The 25,498-nt window shown below is 34.8% G+C and overlaps 1 protein-coding gene across 2 annotated transcripts in view; it reads right to left on the reverse strand.

Annotated features, from left to right (window-relative positions):
- KIFAP3 (kinesin associated protein 3) overlaps positions 1-25,498 on the reverse strand; it is a 174,797-nt gene that overhangs the window by 86,221 nt on the left and 63,078 nt on the right. For both annotated transcript variants that reach the window (XM_043568731.1, XM_043568733.1), the window contains 2 exons: positions 21,961-22,139; positions 10,384-10,546 (listed from right to left, as the gene is read on the reverse strand). In XM_043568731.1, the coding sequence (XP_043424666.1) occupies positions 10,384-10,546; positions 21,961-22,139 (342 nt within the window). The remainder of the gene's footprint in view (positions 1-10,383; positions 10,547-21,960; positions 22,140-25,498) is intronic.

A 25,498-nucleotide genomic window follows, 5' to 3' on the forward strand; every position in this document is an offset into this window, starting at 1 on the left:
ATGGAGAGGGAATGTTGGTCAATGATGAGATTAGGAGCAAGTTCATCCAGAATAATGTGAGGGAAGCCAAGTACAGACAGAGGTAGGAGGGTAAGTGTGGCCACAGGAACTCATGGAAGTTTTTCTGACTGCTCCTATAGTGAAATAGGAACAGAACAAGGTAATGAGCCTAGGATGAACATGAGGTGTTGGATTTATGAGAAGGTATAGGAATGAAACTCTCAGTTAGGAGAGTGGGAGGACCAGATAAAGAAGAAAATGTAGTATGACTGCTGGGCAGCATGAAAAGTCTAGTATTGGTTAATTATCCAGAATGTACTGTATGCTGTTGTCCCTCTGTGCTCAGGGTCTTCCTTTTCCACTCTCCTACATCATGTCATACATTCCCCACCCTTCTTCACAAAGCACCAAAGAAAGTGATAAAAATGATTCTAAGATGTGAGTGGCTGAACACTCAAAATGTCTAAAGGGCAAGGCAAGAAATATAATGAAACGTCTACAAGAAAGTAAGGTTTATCTCAGGGGAATGGGAGAGTTTGGATCATGCCTAGAAATCCAAAGATAAAATTAAGAGACTATATTTTGGTAAAGCCGAACATGTCTTCTAGCTGGATTTAAGCTGCTAATTTGAGACTCCTGGTGTATTATTACAATCAGGAATGCATGCATTTAACAGGAAGTAAAAGCTTTAAAGGAATGCTCTAATTCACTGGTCTTCAAGGTGCAGCCTGAGGATCCCTAAAGGGGATCCCCAAAGTCACACCATTTTTATAACAATACTAATATATTACTTTCCTTTTTAAAATTCACATTCTCTCATAAGAGGCTAAGACATATACGAAATATGATACCACGACAGAGTGTTGAGGGAGCTAGGAGAGCCAGCTGTTGTCTATTAAGCCTGACTTTAAAGAAATTTGCAAAATGAAAAAAAAAAAAAAAAGAAATTTGAGAAATATAAAATTATGCTACTCTTGTCACTAATTTTTGTCTTGTTTTGGAAAGAGTTTTCATAACATATTTATGTTAAAGTGTAGCAACTTCGTTATTTTAAGATGAATATTTAATTTTTTTCTCAATTATGAATATAGTAAATATCTCTAGATATAATCTCTAATAAACAAAAGTGCTTTGGAGGTCCTTAATAATTTTTAAGAGTGAAAAAGAGTCCTGAGACCAAAGTTTGAAAACTGATGCTCTGTAACCACTGAATTCCTACAGTCTCCTGATAAACAGGGAAAACTTACAAAATAGCAGAGAAACTGTGGGAAGTGAGGATTGCCTATAATTTATAGGTAGCTATCTAATCTGTTTAACCACTAGGCTGGCTATGACTATTCCATTTTTGTTTTAACAAATGCAAAATTTCATATATGTAGGATGAGACCTACACATTTTATGTGTGTGTTTATTCCCTTGAGTTTAAGTCCCTTTGAAAATCAAGTTAAAAATTGAAAAGCTGACAGGAAAACTTGGAACATTACTCACTTTAAAATACATATCAATATCATTCAAAAAGGAAAAAGAATACTGTAAATAAACTCAAAATTCTTCAAAAGAGTTTACCAGTAAATTCAGTAGTTTTTTTTTTTTAATATTGATTATGCATTCTGTAATAAAGTATCTCTCCCATTATGTGATGTTTAAAGCTTTCTGTACAAACTATTTCATGATGAACTAGGTAGGCTCTCCCAAAGAATGCACTTCAGTTGGGGATTTATGCTTGCTCCTTTACTTAACATCATCCCCAAGCACATCAAGCAGTACTTATTAGCTTATGAATCATCGGAGCCAGAGCAACTGAGAGGTGCAAAAACATTTGTCTGGTGCATCAGATGAAAAGCTAGGAACATTTAGTTTTCAAGTCACTTTTGAAACACTATCAGTGCATTCTCCAGGAAACTGAAGAACACACTATGACGAAGCATTTCCTTGCCAACTCCCAACCCAGGATATTCTGACATAAGGAAGCACTCTTGAGACACGTCAAGGTCAAATGGCTTAAGAACTTATGACAGAGAATATTTTTTTATAATGATTTGATTCTTAGATGAGCCAAAAATCTCTAAACATTTAAAAAAAATTAACTCTATATCATAAAAAACCTGACTGAACTAACAACTGGCTAAATAAAGCCAAACTTTCTAGGTCCAATTCAATTTGCATATAATCACATTTGCGGAAACCCCCGGCTATGACAGGTCTCCCAGATGGTAATATGAAGTTTCTACACCTAAGAAATTATGTGTCAAGCATGGGAATGAATAACACTGAAAAGATTTTATAACTGATACTGAAATAGTAAGCAGAGGTAAGTTTAGAGTCCTTTATGAAATCTTAGGAAAGTAACATTATCAAAAATGAAGTAAGAATGGAATAATTTGGGTGGCATTTAAAAAAAACAAAGGGATACTTAGATACAAGGGTTCTCATGGATCCAAACAAAAATTTTGAAACATTTTTAACCATCAGGCTGGCTGTGACTAGTCCATTTTTGTTTTAACAAATGCAAAAATTCATATATGTAGGATGAGACCTACACATTTTATAAGGTTTATTCCCTTGAGGGAACTTCTATGCCTAGCAAAGGATCAAAACTATTCAAACAAATCAATTTCAGGAGAAGTGGAGAAAGAAAATTTTAAATAATGATTTCTAAAATTCTTTATTAATCCATTTTTTGTGTCCCTGATGTCAAAAGAAAAGCTAAATTCAAAATCCCTAAATGAAATGCTTTGTATGACAATATTTTAAAATAATTTTTGGTTTTACTGAGTAACATTTCACTCAGCCTCACATGGCGAAACAGATGAGCTATAACAAAACCTCTCTGCCTTTAAAAGTAAGTCAAATCACAAAATCTTCCTCAATTACATTTTTTTTCTCATTTATTCAGCAATTCTGACAACAGCAGGGGTCGCAATGTACTAGTTAAATGTTTCAGGATGCAAGAGAAGGGGATTAAATGTTCATATAGCACCGCTTTATTAAAGCCTGAAAGATTCATGATTCATTGTACTCTAGTTAAAATAATCTATCATTAAATATAAAAAGATTTTTCAGTTATGGGGTCCCCAAATAATAGTAAAGAAAACCTACTTAAAATCTGATAGCATTTCCAGTTGAAACAGCATCCCTTAAAAATCACTTCTGAAAAGTTCTCCACATGTGTAGCCCTACAAAAGTGGCTTTACGTTTTTTGCATCTTTTAAAAAATAAACAATTTCTATACATAAAATAGGTAACTCTTTAATTCAGTCCTCTATCAACCTGAACTGAGTTTCTTTCTAATAAAAAACCAACCTGACCACTCATGTTCTACTCTATGCTCTTTAATTCCTTCTCCGTGATTACAATGAAGAAAATGTACTCCAAATTCTTCAAATACCGGATTTACAAAAGGTTTTTTCCATTAAAAAAAATTTCAATTCCATGGAATCACTCCCATCACTACTTGCCAAGAATAACCTAGAAGAATTTAGATAATCTACTGTTCAACACACAAAAAATCCAGCAGAGACAGTGATTAAGATTTCTGAACATTTGATGGGAAAGAAATCTAATCACTTTCCCATAGTTCAATGTTTTCCAAATGAATGTCAAATCAATCAGAACACAAAATTAATATAAGTCATAAGTAGAATAAACAATGAACAGAAAATAAATAGAAAATACAGTTCACTGCACACAGAAATGGTAAATACTGCTTTGTGAACATTTTTAAAAATTACGTATGTTAAAATCTGTAATAGATGTAAGAAGTAAAATGTAATGTATATAAATATACACATATGGATATATACACATGCATATATATATCACATACACATGTGGGTATTAGGTTGTAGTGTAAACTATACTATAGATTGGGGTAAAGATGTTTGAAAGTCATTGCTTATACTAATTATATCCTATCCCTTTAAAATCTATGCTCTGTGTAATGCTTCCTTACTACAATTTCTATATAATTGTAGTGGCCAAAGACCAGAGATATTAAATATATCACTGAATTGCTCAATTGAGAAATTTAGTTTATTGTGTTAGGAGTTAATGATTTATTTTTCCACACAAGTAACATATACAGTAACAAGTATAAAAATGACTATTCTATTATTAATAGCTTATCAGCAAATCATTTATACACTCAATGCAATTTCTTTGGACACAGCAGAGAGAACAAGCAAAATAGGTTTCTTCACAGTTAAAAGAAATGTTACAAAGTCTGCAATAAACCTTACTAAGAGGAGTGTGTTACTGGGAAGAGAACCCTTTGGGCATTCATTTGGAATTCATTTTTAACAAAATATACACTTCAAATAAGCTCAGTTGTCAGTTTCCAAGACCACAAGAGATTAGAAATATATCATTAGAGAGAGGAAAATTGCTGCTATAGAATTGCTTCTGGAACAGAAGAAATGAGAAGTGACAGCTAAAAATAAGAGGGGAAAACAGAAAACCTGTACATAAAACATTTAAATACATGGAATTCTGAGGCCATTTAGTAAGGGGAAATAGTTGAGCACAGTAATATTTACATTCCTGTATAATAAATTATCTTGACTCAATGATTAAAAAAACTCATATAGCAGGTGAACGCAGGTACTCTGGTTCCAAAGCCTATCGTACTAACCACCACACTATACTTCTCAATAAAAATTTAAATGACGTTTATGGTATTAAAAGTACATTTAAGAAAACATTTATGAAAAGAAACATGTAATCAATTTTAAAGAACTTTATATAAAATGATTAAATACCCTTAATGTTATAAGCTGAGAAAACTTTCTTATCAGAAAGACCCATTCCTTGGATAGCTATAGTTTGTATTCTATATAATTTCCTAACACTGTACTCTTATTTAACCTTTCCTTATTAACATACATTATTATCTATATACTGAAGATGAGAAAATGGACACATAGGTTAAATAATTTACACAGTATCACATAGCTAATAACAGATGAAGCCAATATTCAAAGTCATATAGTATGGCTCCAGAATTCTAGCTTTTAATTAATGTGCTCTGTGGTACTATAGTAGTTAGATACACTACATATGGTAGTATTGCTATAATGTCTCAGGATGTATTTTTTTAACAGATTCTGGTAATCCTGGAAACTCAGCTAAAATAAAATTCATAAGTGCCTGGCTGGCTCAGTCAGCACAGAATGTGACTCCTGATCTCAGGATTGTGAGTTTGAGCCTCAACATGTGCACAGAGATTACTTAAAGATAAAAATCTGGGACGCCTGGGTGGCTCAGTCAGTTAAGTGTCCAACTTTGGCTCAGGTCATGATCTCACAGTTCGTGAGTTCGAGCCCCACATCGGGCTCTGTGCTGACAGCTCAGAGCCTGGAGCCTGCTTTGAATTCAATGTGTGTCTCTCTCTCTCTCTCTCTCTCTCTCTCTCTCTCTCAACAATAAGCATTTAAAAATAAAAAATAAAAATAAAAATCTGAAAAAACAAGTAAAAGAAAATTCAGAAAAACTGGAAAATACCTTTCAGGATTGTTAGGTTGCTAACGCACCAATATTCTACTTCTAATCCTTCCAAACATTTGCCAACCCTTTAAAGTTCGGCATGGCCATGTGACTTGCTGTTATCACTGCCAAGTGTAAGCAAAAATTATATTTGTCAGTTCAGAGTGGAAGTCTTCAAGAGAAGTTTACAACTCTGCCTTTTCTCTTTCTCTCTTCCCTGGTGCCATGGTGACCCAGAGATTCTGTTAGTCTTGGTCTCTCATGGTGACACGGACCAACACTTTCTACTCACTTATTACGGATATATAATATGAGGAAGAAGTAAATCTTTGATGTGTCTTAAGGTACTGGGATCTTAAGGTTGTTTATTAATAATCATAGCCTTGTCTTCCACTAATACAGTTGACAGGTTTTTCGTGGGAAATGATGAATAATTGGACGATGATAAATACAAACAATTATAAAGTTTACAAAATGGTTATGTTCTAAAAACTCATACTGAAGTCAGTTATTTGGAATTTGAAATGCTTTTTTTCCCCATAGGCTTACCTTATAAAAGGCCCACAGAAGCTTATTTAACTCATAATTTAAATGAAAAAGTAGAAAACAACAGTGTCTTTAAAATAATTAAAAGAATGTATGATACGTAAACAGATGTAAACCTGTATATTCTAAATACTTATAGGCATTCTGAAGCATTTTACAGAAGCTGAAGTCACTGTTCTCTAGTATATTTTAATTTCTCTTCAATATGTACATTTTCTCCCTTTCCTTGATCCTGGAATATCAGTAGATATTCTCTTTTGTTTACTATGTATGATTGCCATTGCTTCCATGGCTTGTAAGTAGAGAATGAAAAGGTGGAACTAAACAAAGTTATTAAGCAAAAGATACATGAACATTTGAAAAGAAAGAAATTGCTCAGGTTAAAATTCAATAACTTGTGAGCAGTGAACAAAAAGGGAAGAAAAGATGGGACATAATCTTTACCTAAAGAGGAAGGATTTTAGAGCCTACTTATTAGTCCTCAGATAGATCAAAGTTGTCATGAGTTTACAAAGTATACTGATTCCTCATATGGCAAAAAAGTTAAGCTGTACCCAAATTTCTGTACACTTTTAACAATTATTCAAATCACAACACCATTCCATATTTTTTTCAATTTGTTCTCCCAGAAAATTTTTGTGGCTGTTCTTGTGAGGATTTAACTATCAACCTATTTTATTTATCATACAAAGGTAAGCCAAGAAGTTATGAAGGTAAGCTACCCATAAGCATCTCAACAAAATCATTCTGCTTTTAATCTGTTTTTACAGATAACAGAGGTAGAAATTTTTCAGATCTTCTACTTCTACCTATGTAATGCAAGATTTGAATAATACTAGCTTTTTACTTTCCTTGGTGTAGTAAAATCCGATGCCTTAGGAATTCATGATATTTCAAAGAAAATAACGAAGTAACAACACTTTGAAAGAATAACTCAAACAAGGTAAACACTTTTCAGTTGCTCTTCCTACTCAAAACCTCATCTCTGAAGCATGAAGAGTCCTAGATTATCATGGCTTCTCAGTAACGGCCTAAACTTGATATACTTTTTATGCATTTGTCAAAAAATAAATACATTTCTCTGGCTGTTATGTCTCCTTTGGTGGTTTCCTCTTCCCACTTTTCTTCTATAAGGTAAGTGTTCCTTTTTTAACCCTCACCCCTCCGGACCTATAGACCTATGTTTCTACTTGTCTCCAAAATGTCTCACACTGAATCTATTGCTAGCTTCCTCAAACTACTTCCCTCACACTTCTCTTTTTCTGTCCCTGGCACTAGACTTCTAACAGTCATGGGGTATGAATTCTTCCTATCATCACCTACATTCAAAAAGTAAGCATGTCACATTAAGTCTACCTGTAATATGTATTTCTTTTGCCTCACATCTGACATACTACCTCTTTCCTAGTCCATGTTTTCTGTACTTCTGGTCTTGCTGTTACAATAGACTATTATGCTCTTCTGCAGACTCTAGTTCTAGTCCATCCAATAGAATAATGTCAGATTAATTTCTCTAGAGCAGTACTCTGTGACCCAACTAGTTTAAAAACCTGCAATGATTCCCACCATCAGCTAAATTCAGTATAACTTATTAGCATAGTCTTAACCTTCATAATACCACATAAGAACATAAACCCCATTTATTTTCAAAGTTATCTCCTACTATCTTCTTAGTTATTGTTCCTCACACTGGCTTAGCACCATCTATGCCTTAGATAATGTTGGTCACTTTACCTGAAATACTTTCTACAGCCTCTATTCTTCTTCCTTTATAAACATCACCTTGGTTAAAGTCAACGTGCATCTCAAATGGCATTTTGCCGATGAAGGACCAGTAAGGAAACATTCTCTCTTTTGAATTTCAACATATCCATAGATTGAAAAATATTTTCCTATAGTGCTTAACACTGGGTTTTGCCATAGTAGATCTTCAACATTTTACTGCATTGAAATTGAATCAAACCGCACACATCCCAGGAGAGTAAAAATAAATAAGCTACCTAGTTTGTCAATAAAGACATAATAGCTATTTGAAGGTATTTGTATTCAGATCAAGGTAAGTCAGCAACACTTATAGAATGTCCACTTTAAGTAATGATGATGATGGTGATGATGGTAAAAAAATGATTTATAGCTAATATTTATTAAGAAGCTACTATGTGTCAAGTACTATTTTAAGCACTCCGTAATACAATACCTCATTTAAGCTTCAAAAGAACTTTAAGTTGGTTATAATTATTATCCCCATCTTAGAGATGGACAAAAACTGGGTCAGAGTTTGGGTACCTTGCCCAACACAACATAGTTAGAAGTAAAGACAGCCATAATTCTAATAAGACAATCTGACTCCAGAAATTGAGCTCTAGAAGAGATGAAAGAAATTATTTTATTAAATGCTATATCTCATATCACAAAATTTGCTATTTGTTAATAAAATATAGACTGCGTATCCTGTTCGTAATTTCCCCCAAATCTCTCTTAAATCATTTGTTTCATAAAAGTAGGTCACTAAATACAGAATAAACCAAATAGCCTATGAACTCCTTCAGGACAAGAAATATAACTTACTTATCTGCATACACTGAGAATCTAACCTAATATCTGATACATAATTCTGCTAGATTCATGCTAGATAAAAGATTAAATGAATTAAATTCAAAGTGCCATCAATTTTACTTTTCAAGTTTTCCTGTTTCCTTGTTAAATGTATTGCTTTGGTTCCACAAAAGCAATTTTTGAAAGTGCTTCTCAACAGAGTTCCTTCTACACTGTATAATAAAAGTCCTATGCAATATTTGCGGACTGGTCAATAGGCCAAATGTTCTTGGACTGACTGGTGAAAGGTTTTCCTATTCTGAGAAAAGGATTAAGAAATAAGTTTCCTAAAAACTTCCTTTATTTTAAGGGGAGTTGCAGAACTGGATTTTCTACTTAATCATGGTCTACTTAATATACTACACAGTGTAGTTTAATGTAGTAGTTAAGAAATCCAACTTTGGCAACAGACACAACTGAGGTTGAATGTGGGCTGTGCCTTTTATCAGTTGTGTAGATGTGAGTAAAGATCTCAGGGATTCCACGAGATAATGTAAAGAAAGCACAAAACAAAATGACTGGCACAGTAAACATTCAATATAAATGTTATTGCTAGTATTATAAAGAAAATAATGATATCAGTGAGAGACTAGATTCATAGATAATAGACAGCTAAGAATAAACTTAATTTTAAATCATTCTCTTCTATTACACTACTAGTGGTTAACAGTTAAAAAAAATATTTTAAAACAAGGAGAAAGCTACAAAAAAAAAAAAAAAAAAATGAAACCGCAGTGCTGACCAAAGGAACGGAGTCTTAAAAGATGGGTAAGAATTGTACTTTCTGGTTAAAAAACACAATGGCATTCCAGGTAGAGAAAAAAAGCAGGTGGACAAGTACTTAGGTATAAAGAGCTTGTTTAGAGAACCGTATAGTTCAGTATAATATATGTTCAATATATGTTATATGTGCAGTATAAACATAATAAAGTATCTGTTGGGGAGTAGCAAGTACCTATGAAGACAGACATTGAACAGATCATAAAGGACTTTTTAATCCTCTTCCAAGAAGCCTTATGTGTGAGCATTAAGAGTTAATTATTCAATCCATCTTTGCTATATAGTTATCTTGCTAACAGTTAAAAGAAAACAATGTATTATTAACTAAATGTGCCAATGCAATATTTTCTAACCCATGCTATTAAAAAAATGCCCTTTTCAACTTAATGACAAAAAGGCTCCACAAATTTGTGTATTCAAAAGCAATATTTTAACAGTATGGCAGAATGCAAGAATTAAATGATACCTGCTTTTTCAACATTTATTTATTTTTGGGACAGAGAGAGACAGAGCATGAACGGGGGTGGGTCAGAGAGAGAGGGAGACACAGAATCGGAAACAGGCTCCAGGCTCTGAGCCATCAGCCCAGAGCCTGAGGCGGGGCTCGAACTCACGGACCGCGAGATCGTGACCTGGCTGAAGTCGGACGCTCAACCGACTGCGCCACCCAGGCGCCCCTAAAAATACTATTAAAGAGAAAGTAATTTTTCCTTCTTGCTTTCTTGGTAGTACTTTTATCTTTTCACTTTCACATGGGCAAATGAAGTCAGAGTTAAAAGTTTCTATTCCTTCATTCTATAGCACCATGGAAATCCTGGCTCGCATCATTTTTCATTCATTCTGCTTATTTTTAGTATTGAGTTCCCAATCAAAGAACATATACAGAATGATTTTTGCTCAGCAGACTTCAACACAGAGCTCAATTTTCCAATGGTGTTGGAAATTCCAAGCAACCCCATCATTAGATTTTAAAAGACATACCTAGGAGTGCAGTGAGTTTGGGAAGCAGTCCAACTTGTACCATCTTATTCCTCAGTCCTGTGTCAAAGGATAAGTTGAGTAAAAGTCGTAGGGTGATATTCAGCAGATCTTCATGTTCACAGGGTATCATTTTTACCAGTTTTTCAACAATATCCATTTCCACCTATGTAATACAATAATACAAATGCAGTGAGGTTCAGTTGTACAATACGACAAAAAAGATTGCAAATAATTTTTTTTTACCCTTAGGTATATCTATTTTATAATTATGTGTTACTCTGTCTACTCATTTTAATCTATAAACTTTTGTAAAATCAAACTTTTGAGGAGAAAACACATATTTCTACATTATCCCATCCTTCCTTCACTTAAGAGTGTCAACTGAAGCCAAATTACACTGAGACTTTGAAAACACATTGTTGAATGCCACCTACAAAGTGCCAGGCCCTGTGCTAGATCAAACAAGATCATGTCTTAGCCTTTAAGGATTCCACAGTCTAAAAACAGAGCAGACAAATAGAACAAATAATTAAAATACAATGTAATAGGGGTGCCTGGGTGGCTTTAGTCGCTTAAGCGTCTGACTCTTGACCTTGGCTCAGGTCATGATCTCAGGGTCGTGAGACAAGCCCCAGTCAGGCTCCACACTGGGCATAAAGCCTGCTTGAGATTCTCTTTCTCCCTCTCTCTCTCTGTACCTCCCCCTCTTGTAAGTACATGTGCACACGCTGTTTCTAAAGAAACAAACAAAAACAAAAACCAATGTAATAAAAATGGAATGCATGAAGTCTTCTTGAAGCAACATGGAAAGAATACCAAGCTATCTAGAAGAGTAGAAAAGACTTCAAATTAGGAATAAAGTTTTTAAAACTGTCTAATAATTTACTCTCTGGTTAAGAAAGGCAATGGAGATCCAGGTAGAAAAGCTAGCGGCTAGACACTTAGGCATAAAATAGCTTATTTGGGGCACTGCAAGTGCTTTGGTATGGACATAGTATAAAATATAAGTTGGGGAATGGCAGGAGCCTATTAAATAGATGTTGAACAAATCACAAAAAACTTTTAGTGCTAAGAAGAATGCTTTGAATGATTTTAAGTCCAGAGGGTGATGTGGTCAGACTAGTAGCATAAAGATCAATATATAAATACATACATACATATATACACATATGCATACACAGAATAGGACACAAACAAATGATTAAGGGACATCATATAAGGATAGTCTGCAATAGGTAGAGATCGAAAGTAGGCACTTAAGAATATTGCAGTAGACAAGTGAGAGGTGATTGGAGTCTGAATCAAAGAAAGGACAACGAGGTTGAAGAGGAAATAATTTGAGAGATGTTTAGGAGATATGGTCAAAACATCTGAATGAGAAGTGAAGTAGAAGCACTGAAGATGACTTTCAGGTTTGTGTCCTGGTCAATGTGAGGGGGGTCCCCAAGAGTACCCCAACGTTCAGTAATTTGCTGAAGGACTCACAGGACTCAGCATGCAGTCACCTTCGTGACTGTCATTTGTTATTATGAAAGGAGGCAAAGCAAAATCATAAAAGGGAAAAGGCACATGGAGGCAAAGTCCAGAGGTGTAAATTTCCTAGAATCCATTCCCCACACAGTCATCCAGGATGTGCTTCAATATTGAATTGAGGCTAAAACTCAGTGCCCAAGGTTTTTACTGGGGGCTGGTCACACAGGAACCCTATGCCAGCACAAACTAAAATTCTAGATTCCCAGAAGGAAAGCAGGTGTTTAGCAAAAACCACATTGCTTGTGCAAATAGTTTAGGCACAGTAAACGACCCTTATCAGTTAGGGAACAGTGGAAACACTCCTGAAATCCAAGTTCCCAGATGCCAGCCACGGGTCAGCCTTGTGCGAAGGCCTATCTAAGGAGAGCAATCCCAAGCCCTTTTCTGCACAGTCAATAAGGAGAATGTGGGTTCATTAACTAAGATCTGTAAACTGAAAAGCGGGTATAGGACAATGAGGACAAAAAAAAATTTATTTTTGTCATGTTTAATTTGGCCTGGTAGTCATCTGGTATTTGAAAATCTTATAAAACTTAGGAGAGAAGGGGCACTTGGGTGGCTCAGTAGTTTGAGCTTCCAACTTCTGCTCAGGTCATGATCTTGCAGTTTGGGAGTTCAGACCCACGATGTCCGGCTTGCTGCCGTCAGCGGGGAGCCTGCTTAGGATCCTCTGTCCCCCTCCCTCTCTGCCCCTCTCCCACTTGCGCTCTCTCTCTCAAAAACAAATAAACCTTAAAAAAAAAACAAAAAACAAAACCTCAGTAGAGAAGCTGGTTTACGTAACAGTGGAAACTCCAGGTTGGGGTCTGCAAACTATGGCTAGTTTGCTAAACTAGCTAAAGAGCTAAAAATGGTTTTGACTTTTATATTTTCAAATGGTTGAACATAAATCAAATGAATAATATGTCATGACACATGAAAATGTTTAGAATTCAAATTTCAGTCTTCGTAAATAAAGTTTTATTAGAGCGCACTCACACTCATTTGTTTACAGACTATGACTGCTATCATGCTACAACAGCAGAGAGGAGAAGCTGCAACAGAGACCACATGAACCAAAAATAAATACATCAAATGACGACTAAAATATTGACTACCTGGCCATTTACAGAAGTTTGCTCACCCTCATTCTAGGTGATCATAAAACTGTTTCGAGAGAAGCCTGCTTTACAGTGAGAACTCATAGAAGACAACTTTTTTGGTAACATAAGCCCCATATTCACTTTTCTTTTTAAAAATTTTTTTAACATTTATTTATTTTTGAGACAGAGACAGAGCATGAGCAGGGGAGGGTCAGAGAAAGAGGGAGACACAGAATCTGAAACAAGCTCCAGGCTCTGAGTTGTCAGCACAGAGCCCGATGTGGGGCTCGAACCCATGGACCACGAGATCATGACCTGAGCCGAAGTCAGACGCTTAACCGACTGAGCCACCCAGGCGCCCCAATATTCACTTTTCTTAAGGTAGCAATCAGAGCAAGTTGGTTATAAAAATATCTCACACCTCTGTCACAAAGCAATGGCTAAAAAGGAGAGAAATTATTAAATAATTACATGTTTCTTCGATCATTACCGAAAGACTTATGAGTAATGTTGCTCTACTTTTCTTGTATTAGAAAACTAAAGCATTTATTTGCCTTGCCATACCTTTACTGCAATCTTTCATTGACCTCATAAGAGTCACATTGCTAACTGAGCCCTCAATATACCTTTTTCCCTCTCATTCCATGCTTAGCAGTGAACACTGGTTTTCTTAAAAAATACTAAATTGACAAACCAACAATGATTTTTCCTTCAGACCTCTATCTTCACTCCACAGCCACACTGTAATCCTATCTAGAGCTCTTCACTAAAAAGTACAAATCCATCTCCAAAGACTCTAATTTTGGTTCTCCCTTTCTCCTAGTTTAATCTTCTGAGTAGGCCAGGTAAATATTTTGTTACCTTCCTACAATTTCCATAGAGGCCAGTGAAAAAGATTTGTCAAATGTATACAGAACCATAATTCTATCACTAGCTTCACTGATTACAGTAAATAACAACTTTTTAAGCTTCATTTATTCATTTAACAAATATTTTTTAACTTAAGTCCCAGTTACATATTGGTGAACAAGGGAGAAATGATACCTGTCTTCATGGAGCTTATATTCTAGAAGGAGTGAAATAAAGAAATTATTATACAGTTACTTAAGAAGATTTAAACAAAAGCCAGTACCATGAAAAAATATGAGTGGATCTGATATAATCTCAATGTGAAGAGTTGTCAAAGAAGGCTTCTCTAAGGAAAAATAATCTCCTGGATGAACAGAAGTTATCTAAAGGTAACTGAAGAGGCAGAGGAAAGAGTGGCCTAGATGGAAAAAAAATAGCATGTGCAAAGGCCTTGGGGTGATACGGAAGATTCAGCATTCAAGGAACTCTTTAAAAACTATCCTTCTGATTACAAAGTGGAAAATGTATTGGAAGGAGGCAAGAATAGAAATAGGGAGATTAATTAAAATGCTATGGAACTAGTCAAGTAGAGGCACAGTGATTAAGAAAAATAGGCAGAACTATGTGTCTGGCCCTGTGCTGGACAGGGTGGGAGATATAAAAGTGAATAAAAAGTATATCCCATCTTCTGAAAAAGAAAAAAAAAAGGCAGAACTTCAAACTTACTTTTAGGATATAAAAATCTGGACAAGATGTGGTTCCCACCCTAACTGGAAGAAAATTCCAGATATAAAATCATAACTTAAAAAAAAAACAAAAAACATTGGGGTGCCTGGGTGGTTCAGTCGGTTAAGCGTCCGACCGGCTCAGGTCATGATCTCACGGTCCGGGAGTTCCAGCCCCGCATCGGGCTCTGTGCTGACAGCTCAGAGCCTGGAGCCTGTTTCAGATTCTGTGTCTCCCTCTCTCTGACCCTCCCCCATTCATGCTCTGTCTCTGTCTTAAAAATAATCATTTAAAAAACAAAACAAAACAAAACAAAACAAAACAAAACAAAACAAAACACCAAAGAGCTGAGGTTCCAAGGAAATCAACTGGCCTGAAATATAAGGAAGGTAGGTACCCTGAAGGAGAGAAGGGCCATGAGCACTGGTTTATATACACAGGGTGGTTCACTGGAAAAAAACAGAGTTGCCACAGAACTGGGAGAGAAGATTGCATGGAAGATTTTAAATAAATTGTGAAGAAGCCTGACTATAGAAATGTGACGCTGCAGATGCTCAGGGTGTTTGCAACCACTCGCAAGGTCTTTTCAGGGACCTGATCGGAAGGTCACAAGAAAAACTGGGGACAGAACAGGACATGGAAGAAAACTTCCCCCTTAGTCGAGGGGGCCTCAGGGGAGGGGAACCGCTGCCATTAGGGAAGAGGCATAAAATGCTGCCCAGATCTTTTCCTCCTATTCCCCTAAAAAACAAAAGAATTAAGCTTCTTGGGTAAATACGACAAAACCTGTCACATCCAAAACACAGGTAAAGACCCACAGCAGCTGGGGGAAAGAAACGGTTCTTCTCTGTTCTTTTCCGTTCCTGTTTCCAGAGGAGAGGTGTTGACGGGATGACTGCGGAAGCCCCACTGCTGACAAGTATAACTATGGACATGGGACCAGCCTAAGACTGCCTGAAGGCTAAATCAGAACAACAAAAGAATCTCCTCTTTCCCCCTCTCTGAACCCGGCACCATATTAGTAAAAGCCAAGTAACAAGTAATAGCAGTACATTGCTGAGAGAGTGTTAAAATGAAGTGAGAGGTCCTCTTTGAGTCACAGACACACCAGGAAAGTCTGAAGTGGAGGGTGGAACATGAACACTGAGAAAAACCCTCTGGCAACCAATACCCCATACCAAAGACAACATAATGCTACATGGGTGTGAGCCCATAAGACGTGGAAGGTAACTCCTGACAAGAATGACTAAAGGCTTAGAAAATAAAGTCTGCCTATTTCCAGACATAAACAATATTTATCTCAATCTGTAATAATCAACACATGGTGTCTAGGTTTCAATAAAAACTTATGATACGTGAAGAGCAAGAAAATATCCCACTGAAGGCAGTGAATAGAACCAGACTTAGATATGACCTGTATAATTATCAGAGAATTTAAAATCATATCAGAGAATTATTATTTAGTAATAATTTAACATGATTAATATGTTAAAGGCTCTACTGGAAAAAAATGGGTAATATGAATGAACAGAGAATTTTGAAGAAAAAGATACTAAAAGAATTAAATGGAAATGTTAAATACACACACACATACACACACAATACAGAGATGAAGAAAACCTTCATGGGCTCAAAAGCAGATGTGATATAGCTAATGACAGAATAAGTAAGCCTGGAGGTAGATTAATAGAAATCTTCCAAATTGAACTAAAAAATTTTTTTTAATTTTAAAAATAAAAAGAATAAAATAACAACACAGTATCAAAGAGCCATGAGACAATATCATATGGATTAACAGGTATAATTGAAATCCGGCAGAAGAGACACAGAAAGGGACAGAAGCAATACTTGAAGAGATAATGGCCAAGGATTTTCTAAAAACAAGGAAAGAATCAAATCACACATACAAGCTCAGAGAATTCCAAGTAGAATACAACACACACACACACACACACACACACACACACACACACACACACGCGCGCGCGCGCGCGCGCCTAGAGGGATATATGTTCAAACTGTTGAAAAGCGAAGATAAAATCTTGGAGGCAGGTAGAAAATAAAAGACTCATTACATATAGAAGACAAAAGATAAGAATTACCTCACACTTCGTGTCAAAAACTATGAAAGCCAGAAAATAATGAAGTGATATTTATAAAGTATGTCAACCTAGAATTTTCAATTCAGTGAAAATATATTCCCCAAATCAAACCAAAAGCTGGCTATCTGAAAATATCAATAATATTGACAAACCACTAACTTACAAAAAAAGAGACAGGGAAAGAGAAAAGAAACAAATTACCGATATCAATAATGAAATGAGGAATAATCACCTCACACCTTTGGACTTTAAAAACGTAAGAAGGAAAAAGTACAAAAACTTGTTTGCCCATACATTTGACAACATAGATGAAATGGATACATTCCTTGAAAGATTAAAACTACAAAGCTACCACTCAAAAATAAATAAATAACATTAATAGTTTTTTTAAATATTTAGATTGAAATGATACCAATTCTACACCAACCCTTCCAGAAAAATTAAAATCAGAATGCTCCCCCAACTCATTCTATAAGAACACTGTTATTCTAATAGCAAAACCAGACCAAGTCATCATAAGAAAACTATAAACTAGTATTCCCTCATAAACACATATACAAAAATCCTCAACAATATATTACCTAATCGAATCTAACAATATATAAAAAGATAATATATCGTGACCAAGTGGTGTTTCTCCTCGGAATGCAAGACTGGCTCTATCTAAAGTCAATTAACACAATTCACTGTATCAACAGTCTAAAGAAGAAAAACCATGTGCTCATCTCAACTGATGTAGAAAAGACACTTAAGGGGCGCCTGGGTGGCGCAGTCGGTTAAGCGTCCGACTTCAGCCAGGTCACGATCTCGCGGTCCGTGAGTTCGAGCCCCGCGTCGGGCTCTGGGCTGATGGCTCAGAGCCTGGAACCTGTTTCCGATTCTGTGTCTCCCTCTCTCTCTGCCCCTCCCCCGTTCATGCTCTGTCTCTCTCTGTCCCAAAAATAAATAAACGTTGAAAAAAAAAAATAGAAAAGACACTTAAAAAAATCCAACATCCATTCCTGATAAAGTCTCAGCAAACCAGAAATAGAATAGAACTTAAGTAAACTGATACAGTATCTACAAAAAAACCTACTTAATATCATATTTAATAGTAAAAGAATTGTTTTCTGCCTAAGATCAGTAAAAAGAAAGGGGTATCCACTTACAGCATTCCTTTTTAACATCATACTAGAGGACCTAACCAGTACAATAAGAGAAAGGAAGGAAGGAAGGAAGGAAGGAAGGAAGGAAGGAAGGAAGAAAGAAAGAAAGAAAGAAAGAAAAAGAAACAAAGGACATGCAGATTAGAATTAAAGAAATAAAAATTTGTTTATAGATAACATAATTGTCCACTTAGCAAATCTCCAAGAATCTACAAAGAGCCATTATAATTAAAAACTGAATTCAGCAAGGTCATAGGACACGAGGAAAATTTACAAAAGTCAAATGTAACTTCTGTATGCTATCCGTCAATAACAGGAAACCATTTATTTTTTAAAAACTACTATAGCTGGGTGCCTGTGTGGCTCAGTAATTGAGTTGTCTGACTCTTGATTTCAGCTCAGGTCATGATCCTGGGATCATGGGATTGAGCCCCATGTCAGGCTCCACACTCAGCATAAAGCCTACTTAAGATTCTCTCTCGCCCTCTGCCCCTGTCTCCCGCTTATGCTCTCTCTCCCTAAAATAAAAAACAAAACAAAAAAAACCCTATTATTTCTAATGCCAAAACACTTAGGTATAAATCTAACAAAATATGTGCAAAATATATGTGCTAAAAGCCATAAAATGATGGAAGAGATCAAGAAGTTTCTAAATAAATGGAGAGCTATACCATACTCATGGAGGAAAATCCAGTATAGTTAATATATTGAATCCTGCCGATAGAGTTAATGCAATCCCAGTCAAGATTCCAGGATTTTTTATTTTTATTTTTTTAAGAAATAGACTAGTTGATTCTAAATGTATATAGAAAGGTAAACCATATGAAATAGCCAGAATAATTTGAAAGAGAATAATAACATTTGAGGTCTTATACTATCTGATTTTAAGACTTACTATAAAGCTACAGTAATAAAGACAAAGATATATCAGTGAAAGCACAGACAGGTAGATAAATTAAATACGAGACAGTACAAAAATAAAACCACACATATATAGCCAATTGATTTTCAACAGAAGTACAAAAGCAATTGCAAAGACAATTATGTGGAGAAAGGACAGGTTTTTCAACAAATGGGGCTGGAACAACTGGACATCTATATTCAAACATGAATCTTGATCCATACCTTGTACCACATATAAAATTAACTAAAAATGGATATCCTAAACTAGAACAAAAATAACACAAATCTTACAAAATTTCTCAGAGAAAACAGGGAAAACTTTTTGGGATCTTGAGTTAAGCAAATATTTCTTAGGTACAACACCAAAATGCAATCTATTAAAAACACTTTTTGATATACTCGACCTCATAACAAAACCTTCTGCTTTATGAAAAGACAAGTCATAGAAAAGGAGAAAATACTTACAAAACATAATAACTGTTAAAAGACCTATTCAAAATTTTAAAATATTTTAAAAAACCTCTCAAACTTAGTAAGAAAATAAGAAATCTAAGGAATATATACCCTTTCTCTTGTTCCTATTAAAATCATATTCTAATATTTCTTATTCCCTTTTTGTTATATTGTATTTATTTAGTAAATAGGCAAAGTCAATTTAAATCATTAATTGAAAGACTTTTTTAAGTAAATTAAATTTCCTTTAAAATATATTAATCCTAAAAAGGTCAGTATTAGTTCACATCAACAGTAAAATGAACACTTTATTTAGACAAATAATACATCCTCAAAAACAAAGCAACAATTCCTCCTCTCCACCCCTTTTAAATAAAATTGCCACAGGCTTCATCTGTTACTAATTAAATCAAGTTAATAAATTTCTTTTGAAATAAGAACATTACACAATGGTTGTTATAGCAAACCTAATAAAGTAATGAGAGTTTTAAAAAATTAATTTGCATTTCCATTGCAAAAAATGGAATGTGAAGTATGTACCATGTGGTCCAATCAGATGGTCAAACACTAGACATAGCCTTCTAATCATGTGTTTTTGATTGATAAAAGCCCAATCCCACAAGCTAAATTTAATAATTATCTCAACATGCAATGCCCTTTTCAAATCTATGTCTATAAAATGGAATTTATAATTAATTAGTACTTTTACTAAATGTTTTATATAAAGTGACAGTTTATTAACAATCTATCAGCAAATTTATTTCAGCCAATTCTTTTTCAGTGTTCCTAGAGGCCAACATTTAAAAGTTGCTGACACTTAATCTTTGCCAAAAATATCTTTTTAAAAAACATAAAGATTTTTTGTTTTGTTTTGCCCTGGGAGCAGAGAGAAAGAGTAGGAAGCCAAATACCCACAGATGTTTCTTTGAGCAAATTCCTTAACCTCTCTGATTTTCTGCTAATTTATCTGCAAAATTAGCTAGATCTAGACATAGATGTAAGGTCTAGTCAAGCTCTGAAAATCCTGATTCTACCAATGCCTTTAAATAAAATGTACTTCTTCCACAGTGAAAGATGAAATGCATGCCATCTATGGTAAAAATCTGGCTAATTGCATCATTTTTATGACCTTGGATAAATGACCTTTTCTGAACCTCAGTTTTTCCTCCTCAATGAAAAGTGAGATTTGATGAGACAATTTATATGGTATCTTCCAAATCTATGACCTTACCAGAAAATTATTTTTAATAATAATTTTGAGATCACTTTTGATAGAATGAACACATAAGAAGTTTATTTCCTAAATACAAATCTAACCAAAATGTAGTAGATACATGCTGATGGCAAATTAATTTGAATTTTGCAAACGTACTAAAGGTGAACTTAATCTAAACACAAAAATGGAAGAATTATTTCAACTTGTAGCAAGAGAAAGCAATTATTTACCTACACTCTACTCAAGAGTGTATATATCACCATCTCATCATATTCTTCTTTAAAATAATATCAATGAAAACAAAAAACATATTTTTTATTAATCTAAGTAAATTCAATCTTAGTATCAGGCATACAGTGATCATCAATAATTATATACTAATGATGAAAATGACAGATACTAAATATCTGTGGTTAAAATAAAATTTCATGTATTTCAAGTATCAGAATTCAAGGCACTTATTAAATCTGATGTTAACAGTTTCAGGTTTTCAAAGAGCATGCTGTGCCATTCAATAAGCATAAGGTACTTCCTAAAGAAGTACTTTTTAAGTTCAAAAGAAGGAAAAAACAGGCAGAAATACTATATATTTAGACTATCTGAAAGAGAATCTACTTATACCAATAATACACAGTCATATAATGACTGTATTGGCATATACTTCTAAAATGGTCCTCAATACAGTTAAGGCCAATGATCTAATGACTCCACATCTAGGAATCTATCCTAAGAAATTAATCAGAAATATAGACAATGATGCATGTACAAATGTGTCCACTCAAGTGTTTTTTAAAATAGCTATAATTATAAACAACTTAAATATCTGAAAACAAGTTCTGGTTAATATAATATCTATACAGTGTAACACTGTGCTTACAAAGCTTTTTTAATGATGTGGGGAAAAAGCAGATAATTTCTACTCTACCTTTACATTATTTCTGAATTGTGTATACTTTTCAGAAGGGGAAATACTATATAATCAACTTGTATTTCTGAAAGATCACCCATCAACACAATATAAGATGGCAAATAGAAGCCTACTATAATATTCAACAAGAAAGGAAGAGGGTGTAAATAAAGATGGCATGAACTAATACAACAGCACCGAGAATAAAAAGGAGGTACAGCTTCAAGAGACACGTAAGTAGAATCAACAAGTTGTGGCTACCAACTGGGATGGGAGGCGAAAAAGGAAAGACTGGGCTAGATTGCAATTCCGCACACCAACATCAGAAATGCGGGAGAAAAAAATAATTTAAAGGAAAATAACAAACCAGATGCTTCTGAAGGACAATGTTAAGTTTAAATTACTTTCTACATATTATGTTTAATATGGAAAGACTCATCCTATACAATATATTAGGAAACATTTTTTATTCAGATAGTTTCAATTTAGTATAGTATGAACTAATAAGGAATATACTTCCTAATGAAGCCATTTAAGAGAGTTACTGCCATTGTAAAATTTTCATTCAGAACAATCTCAGTAGGGGAATAATGTGTTTATTTCTTATCAAAACATTTCTAACTTGAAAATGGTGAACATGGACTATTTAAATGTAAGTTACCATATCATTTTTATTCTCCATAAAAATGCTGAGTTTCTTCAAGAATGACACAACTAGAATAAGTAGCTCAAAATTGTCCCGATCAAGAGCCTTCACCAGCATGTGAACTATGTTCTTGTTCCTCATCTTCAGTTCTGTGCGTGTATCCTCAGCAAGATTCAGAAGCAGATAAAGAGCAACTAAAAGAGTAAAACAGGTGAGTGTAAAATGACTGGCATACTGAATCAACAATTTAATAAATCATTTCTACTCAGCATAGTAACAGATGTAGTTCTAAGAAGATTATATTTAAAAATTTTTAATTTATTATTAGTTGGCTCATTAGAAAACATTTGTTGTTACTGAGAAATACATATGTTATAAAAACTAAAACTATATACATACACACACACACACAATCATTTTCTTATGATCCTGAGAAGGGCACTAACCAAAACAAGATAATGATTCCTACCTTCTTGGAGCTTAGAGCTTAATTGTAAGCAAATGGCATTAAAGGTATATGTTAATAAATAGTGAGACAGGCAGATGGAAAAATAATTTGATACATGTAGAAAACAAGGTAAAACTTCAACAACTAGGAGCTGCTACGATAAAAAGAACTATAATCCAAGAACAAACTGATGGTTACCAGAGGGGAGGGGAAGACAGGTAAAATAGGTGATGGGGATTAAGGAGTGCACCTGTGACGGGCACAGGGTGATGTATGGAAATACTGTGTATAGTGTCACTATATTGCACACCTGAAACTAATATAAAAGTGTATGCTCACTAATAATAACAAAAAGAACTATAATCCAAAACATATAATATAGCTAGAGCTAAGTGTGAGGATACTAAAATCTATTTTTCATACTCAAACTGATTTTCTGATAGTTACTATAGATAATGGTCATATTAAATTCAGTAACACAGTTGTGACACTAGACAAAGTTAAGGCACTGTTTACTAATTCTAAGTAAAATTTCTTTTAGATACTATAATAAAAATGTTTAGGTTCTCCTAAGAAATTCCTATGATTCATCCCTTTTGACAGTGAGAATTTGTAACACACAATATTTTCCATTTTGTCTTGACTGACAGGAAGCTTCAGAGTTCAGACTTGAAAGGTTTGTCAGAATTTTTAGGCTATTATGATCAACATAGTACTATGGCCTTGGTTTATTCATTACTTTACAGAATTTCATGTGTTCTTATAAACCATCTCTGTATCTTTATGAAAATAAGAAATATATGCAATAGTTATAAATATGTAACTTATTTAACAAATATTGGAGATGTAAAGGGAATTCATACTAATTAAGGCTACTGTATAGCAGGCACTGTACTAGTTGATATATAAACAGCAAACCATTTTATCTCTAAGAAAATTTTGTGGGAAAAGAAGTATTATAAATTTTACAGACAGGCAGTCCCAGGTTCAGAGAAGTTAAATAACTTGCCTTAGCCACACAGTAAGAAAGTGATAGAGCTAAATTAAAATTCAAGCCTATCTGAATCGAAAGCTCATGTATTTACACTACTGCATCATGCTGACTCTCCATGCAAGGTACTATTAAAAGGTTTTAAAGTTGTCTTGAAATCTAAAGTATCTTTCAGATGGATCTGGGAGGGAGGGGAGTGTCCCCAGGACCTAGTCCTGTTTTAGGGACCTTGGACTTTTTGCGTCCCATATGGTGGCTATACACAAGCATTGCCCAATTGGCACAGTATCTTTGGAGCAGCAAAGGAAGCATGGGAGCCCTGGATGGGGTTCTGTGGCAGCCATGCTCAACTTTAAGATAAGCTGACTGGGTTGTTTTCATTAGGAAGTTTCTACAGGATCATTCTGACCCTGTTTTCCATGCTGTCTTTCCATGGAAAGACAGAAGGTATTCCCTGTAAATATTGTGGGATGTGTGTGACTATCTTTGATGTATTTTAGTTCTGTTCTCCTAATATTCATGACAACAAACGAAGAAATACACTTAAAAAACTGGGATTAAAAATTTGTATTGTATACTCTCTGATTTAAACAGTGTTTTAGCACTCAATGAATCGATTTCTCTAAAAAATTTTTTTTAATGAAATTGTGTTGAAAAAGCAAATAGTAGAATTCTGCTTGCAACCAAAAGAGATATAATGGGTTAAATAGTGTTCTTCCAAAATTCATGTCCCACAGAACATCAGAATTTGACCCTATTTGGAAATGGGTCTTTGCAGAAGTAATTAGTTAAGATGAGGTCATATTGGATCAGGGTGGACCTTGAATCCAATGACTGATGTCCTTGTAAGAATGGTAGAGGACACGGCTACAATGGGAGGGCAGCCATGTGAAGATGGGGGCACAGAATGGAGCGATGCAGCCATAAGCCAAGAAACACCAAGGATTATGGGAAGCTACCAAAAGCTAGGAAGAGCCAAAGAAGGATTCTTCTATGGAGCCTTCAGGGGGAACACGGTCCTGCTAACACCTTGATTTTGGCTTTCTAACCTGCAGAAACTATGACAGCATAAATTTCTGTTGTTTTATTAAATGAGCCAGTTTGTGATACTTTGTTTTGGCAGCTCTAGGAAATTAGTATGACAGAATAACAGGCACCAGATTTAAACCCTTACCTGAAACAGTAACAACCACAACCACCACCAGATTAAAATATACAAAACAAAGGTTTTCACAGCAATGAACATCAGGTAATGAAGGACAGTGACCCAACAGATAAGAAATAAATGAAATGGCTCTATGATTGCCCCAGAATACTGCCTTGAGAGTCTCTAAGACATGACACAGAGAGGGAAAATCCTGGCCAAACCCAAAAGACACCCAGAGTTGAAGAGATGGAACCAAGAGACCAGGGAAGCCAAACTGGCTAGAGTTCACAGAAAAGAGTACCAGGAGGAGAAAGCTGTACACAAAGAGAATTCTGGAGTTCTGTGGAGAACTACCTTGTATTCTAACTAGCCACGTGAGTTAGGAATCTGAGGCTAGAAGCCAAACAAAGTAACAGAATTGGAAGACAAAGTACATGGTGAACATGCAAGGCTGGAAATAATGCTTGTTTCTCCCAGCCATAGTAGAAACTTCATAATTCATGTGGCATTAGGTAAAGTACTCAGAAGGGTTTTGCCCTGAAAGTAGGAAATCATAATCTTTAGACTAAACGCTGCTATATCCATGCTACCAAATCATAATAGAAACATCCAAAAGAATCAAACTGCTTCCAAGTAATTTAACTATGTCCCAGCGGGAAGTTCAAAAATATTTATAGGAATAAAAAAATATCCAACACCAAACAATGTAAATTTCATACTCTCAGGAATTCAATCAAAAATTAAAAGCCATTTACAAAAGCAGGAAAATAAAACCTGTAAGGAGAAGAAAACTCAGCTAACTGAAACCGTCCTGGAATTGACACCAAGGTTAGAATATTCAGGTAGAAACATTAACAGACAACCATTTTCAAGATGTTCTGAAACTTAGGTAGAGACATGGAAGCTATAAAAAAGATTCAAATCAAATTCTAGCAATGGACACTCTAATGACTGAGATCATATATTA

The sequence above is a fragment of the Prionailurus bengalensis genome, chromosome E4 (assembly GCF_016509475.1).
Source record: "Prionailurus bengalensis isolate Pbe53 chromosome E4, Fcat_Pben_1.1_paternal_pri, whole genome shotgun sequence".
Taxonomy (NCBI): domain Eukaryota; kingdom Metazoa; phylum Chordata; class Mammalia; order Carnivora; family Felidae; genus Prionailurus; species Prionailurus bengalensis.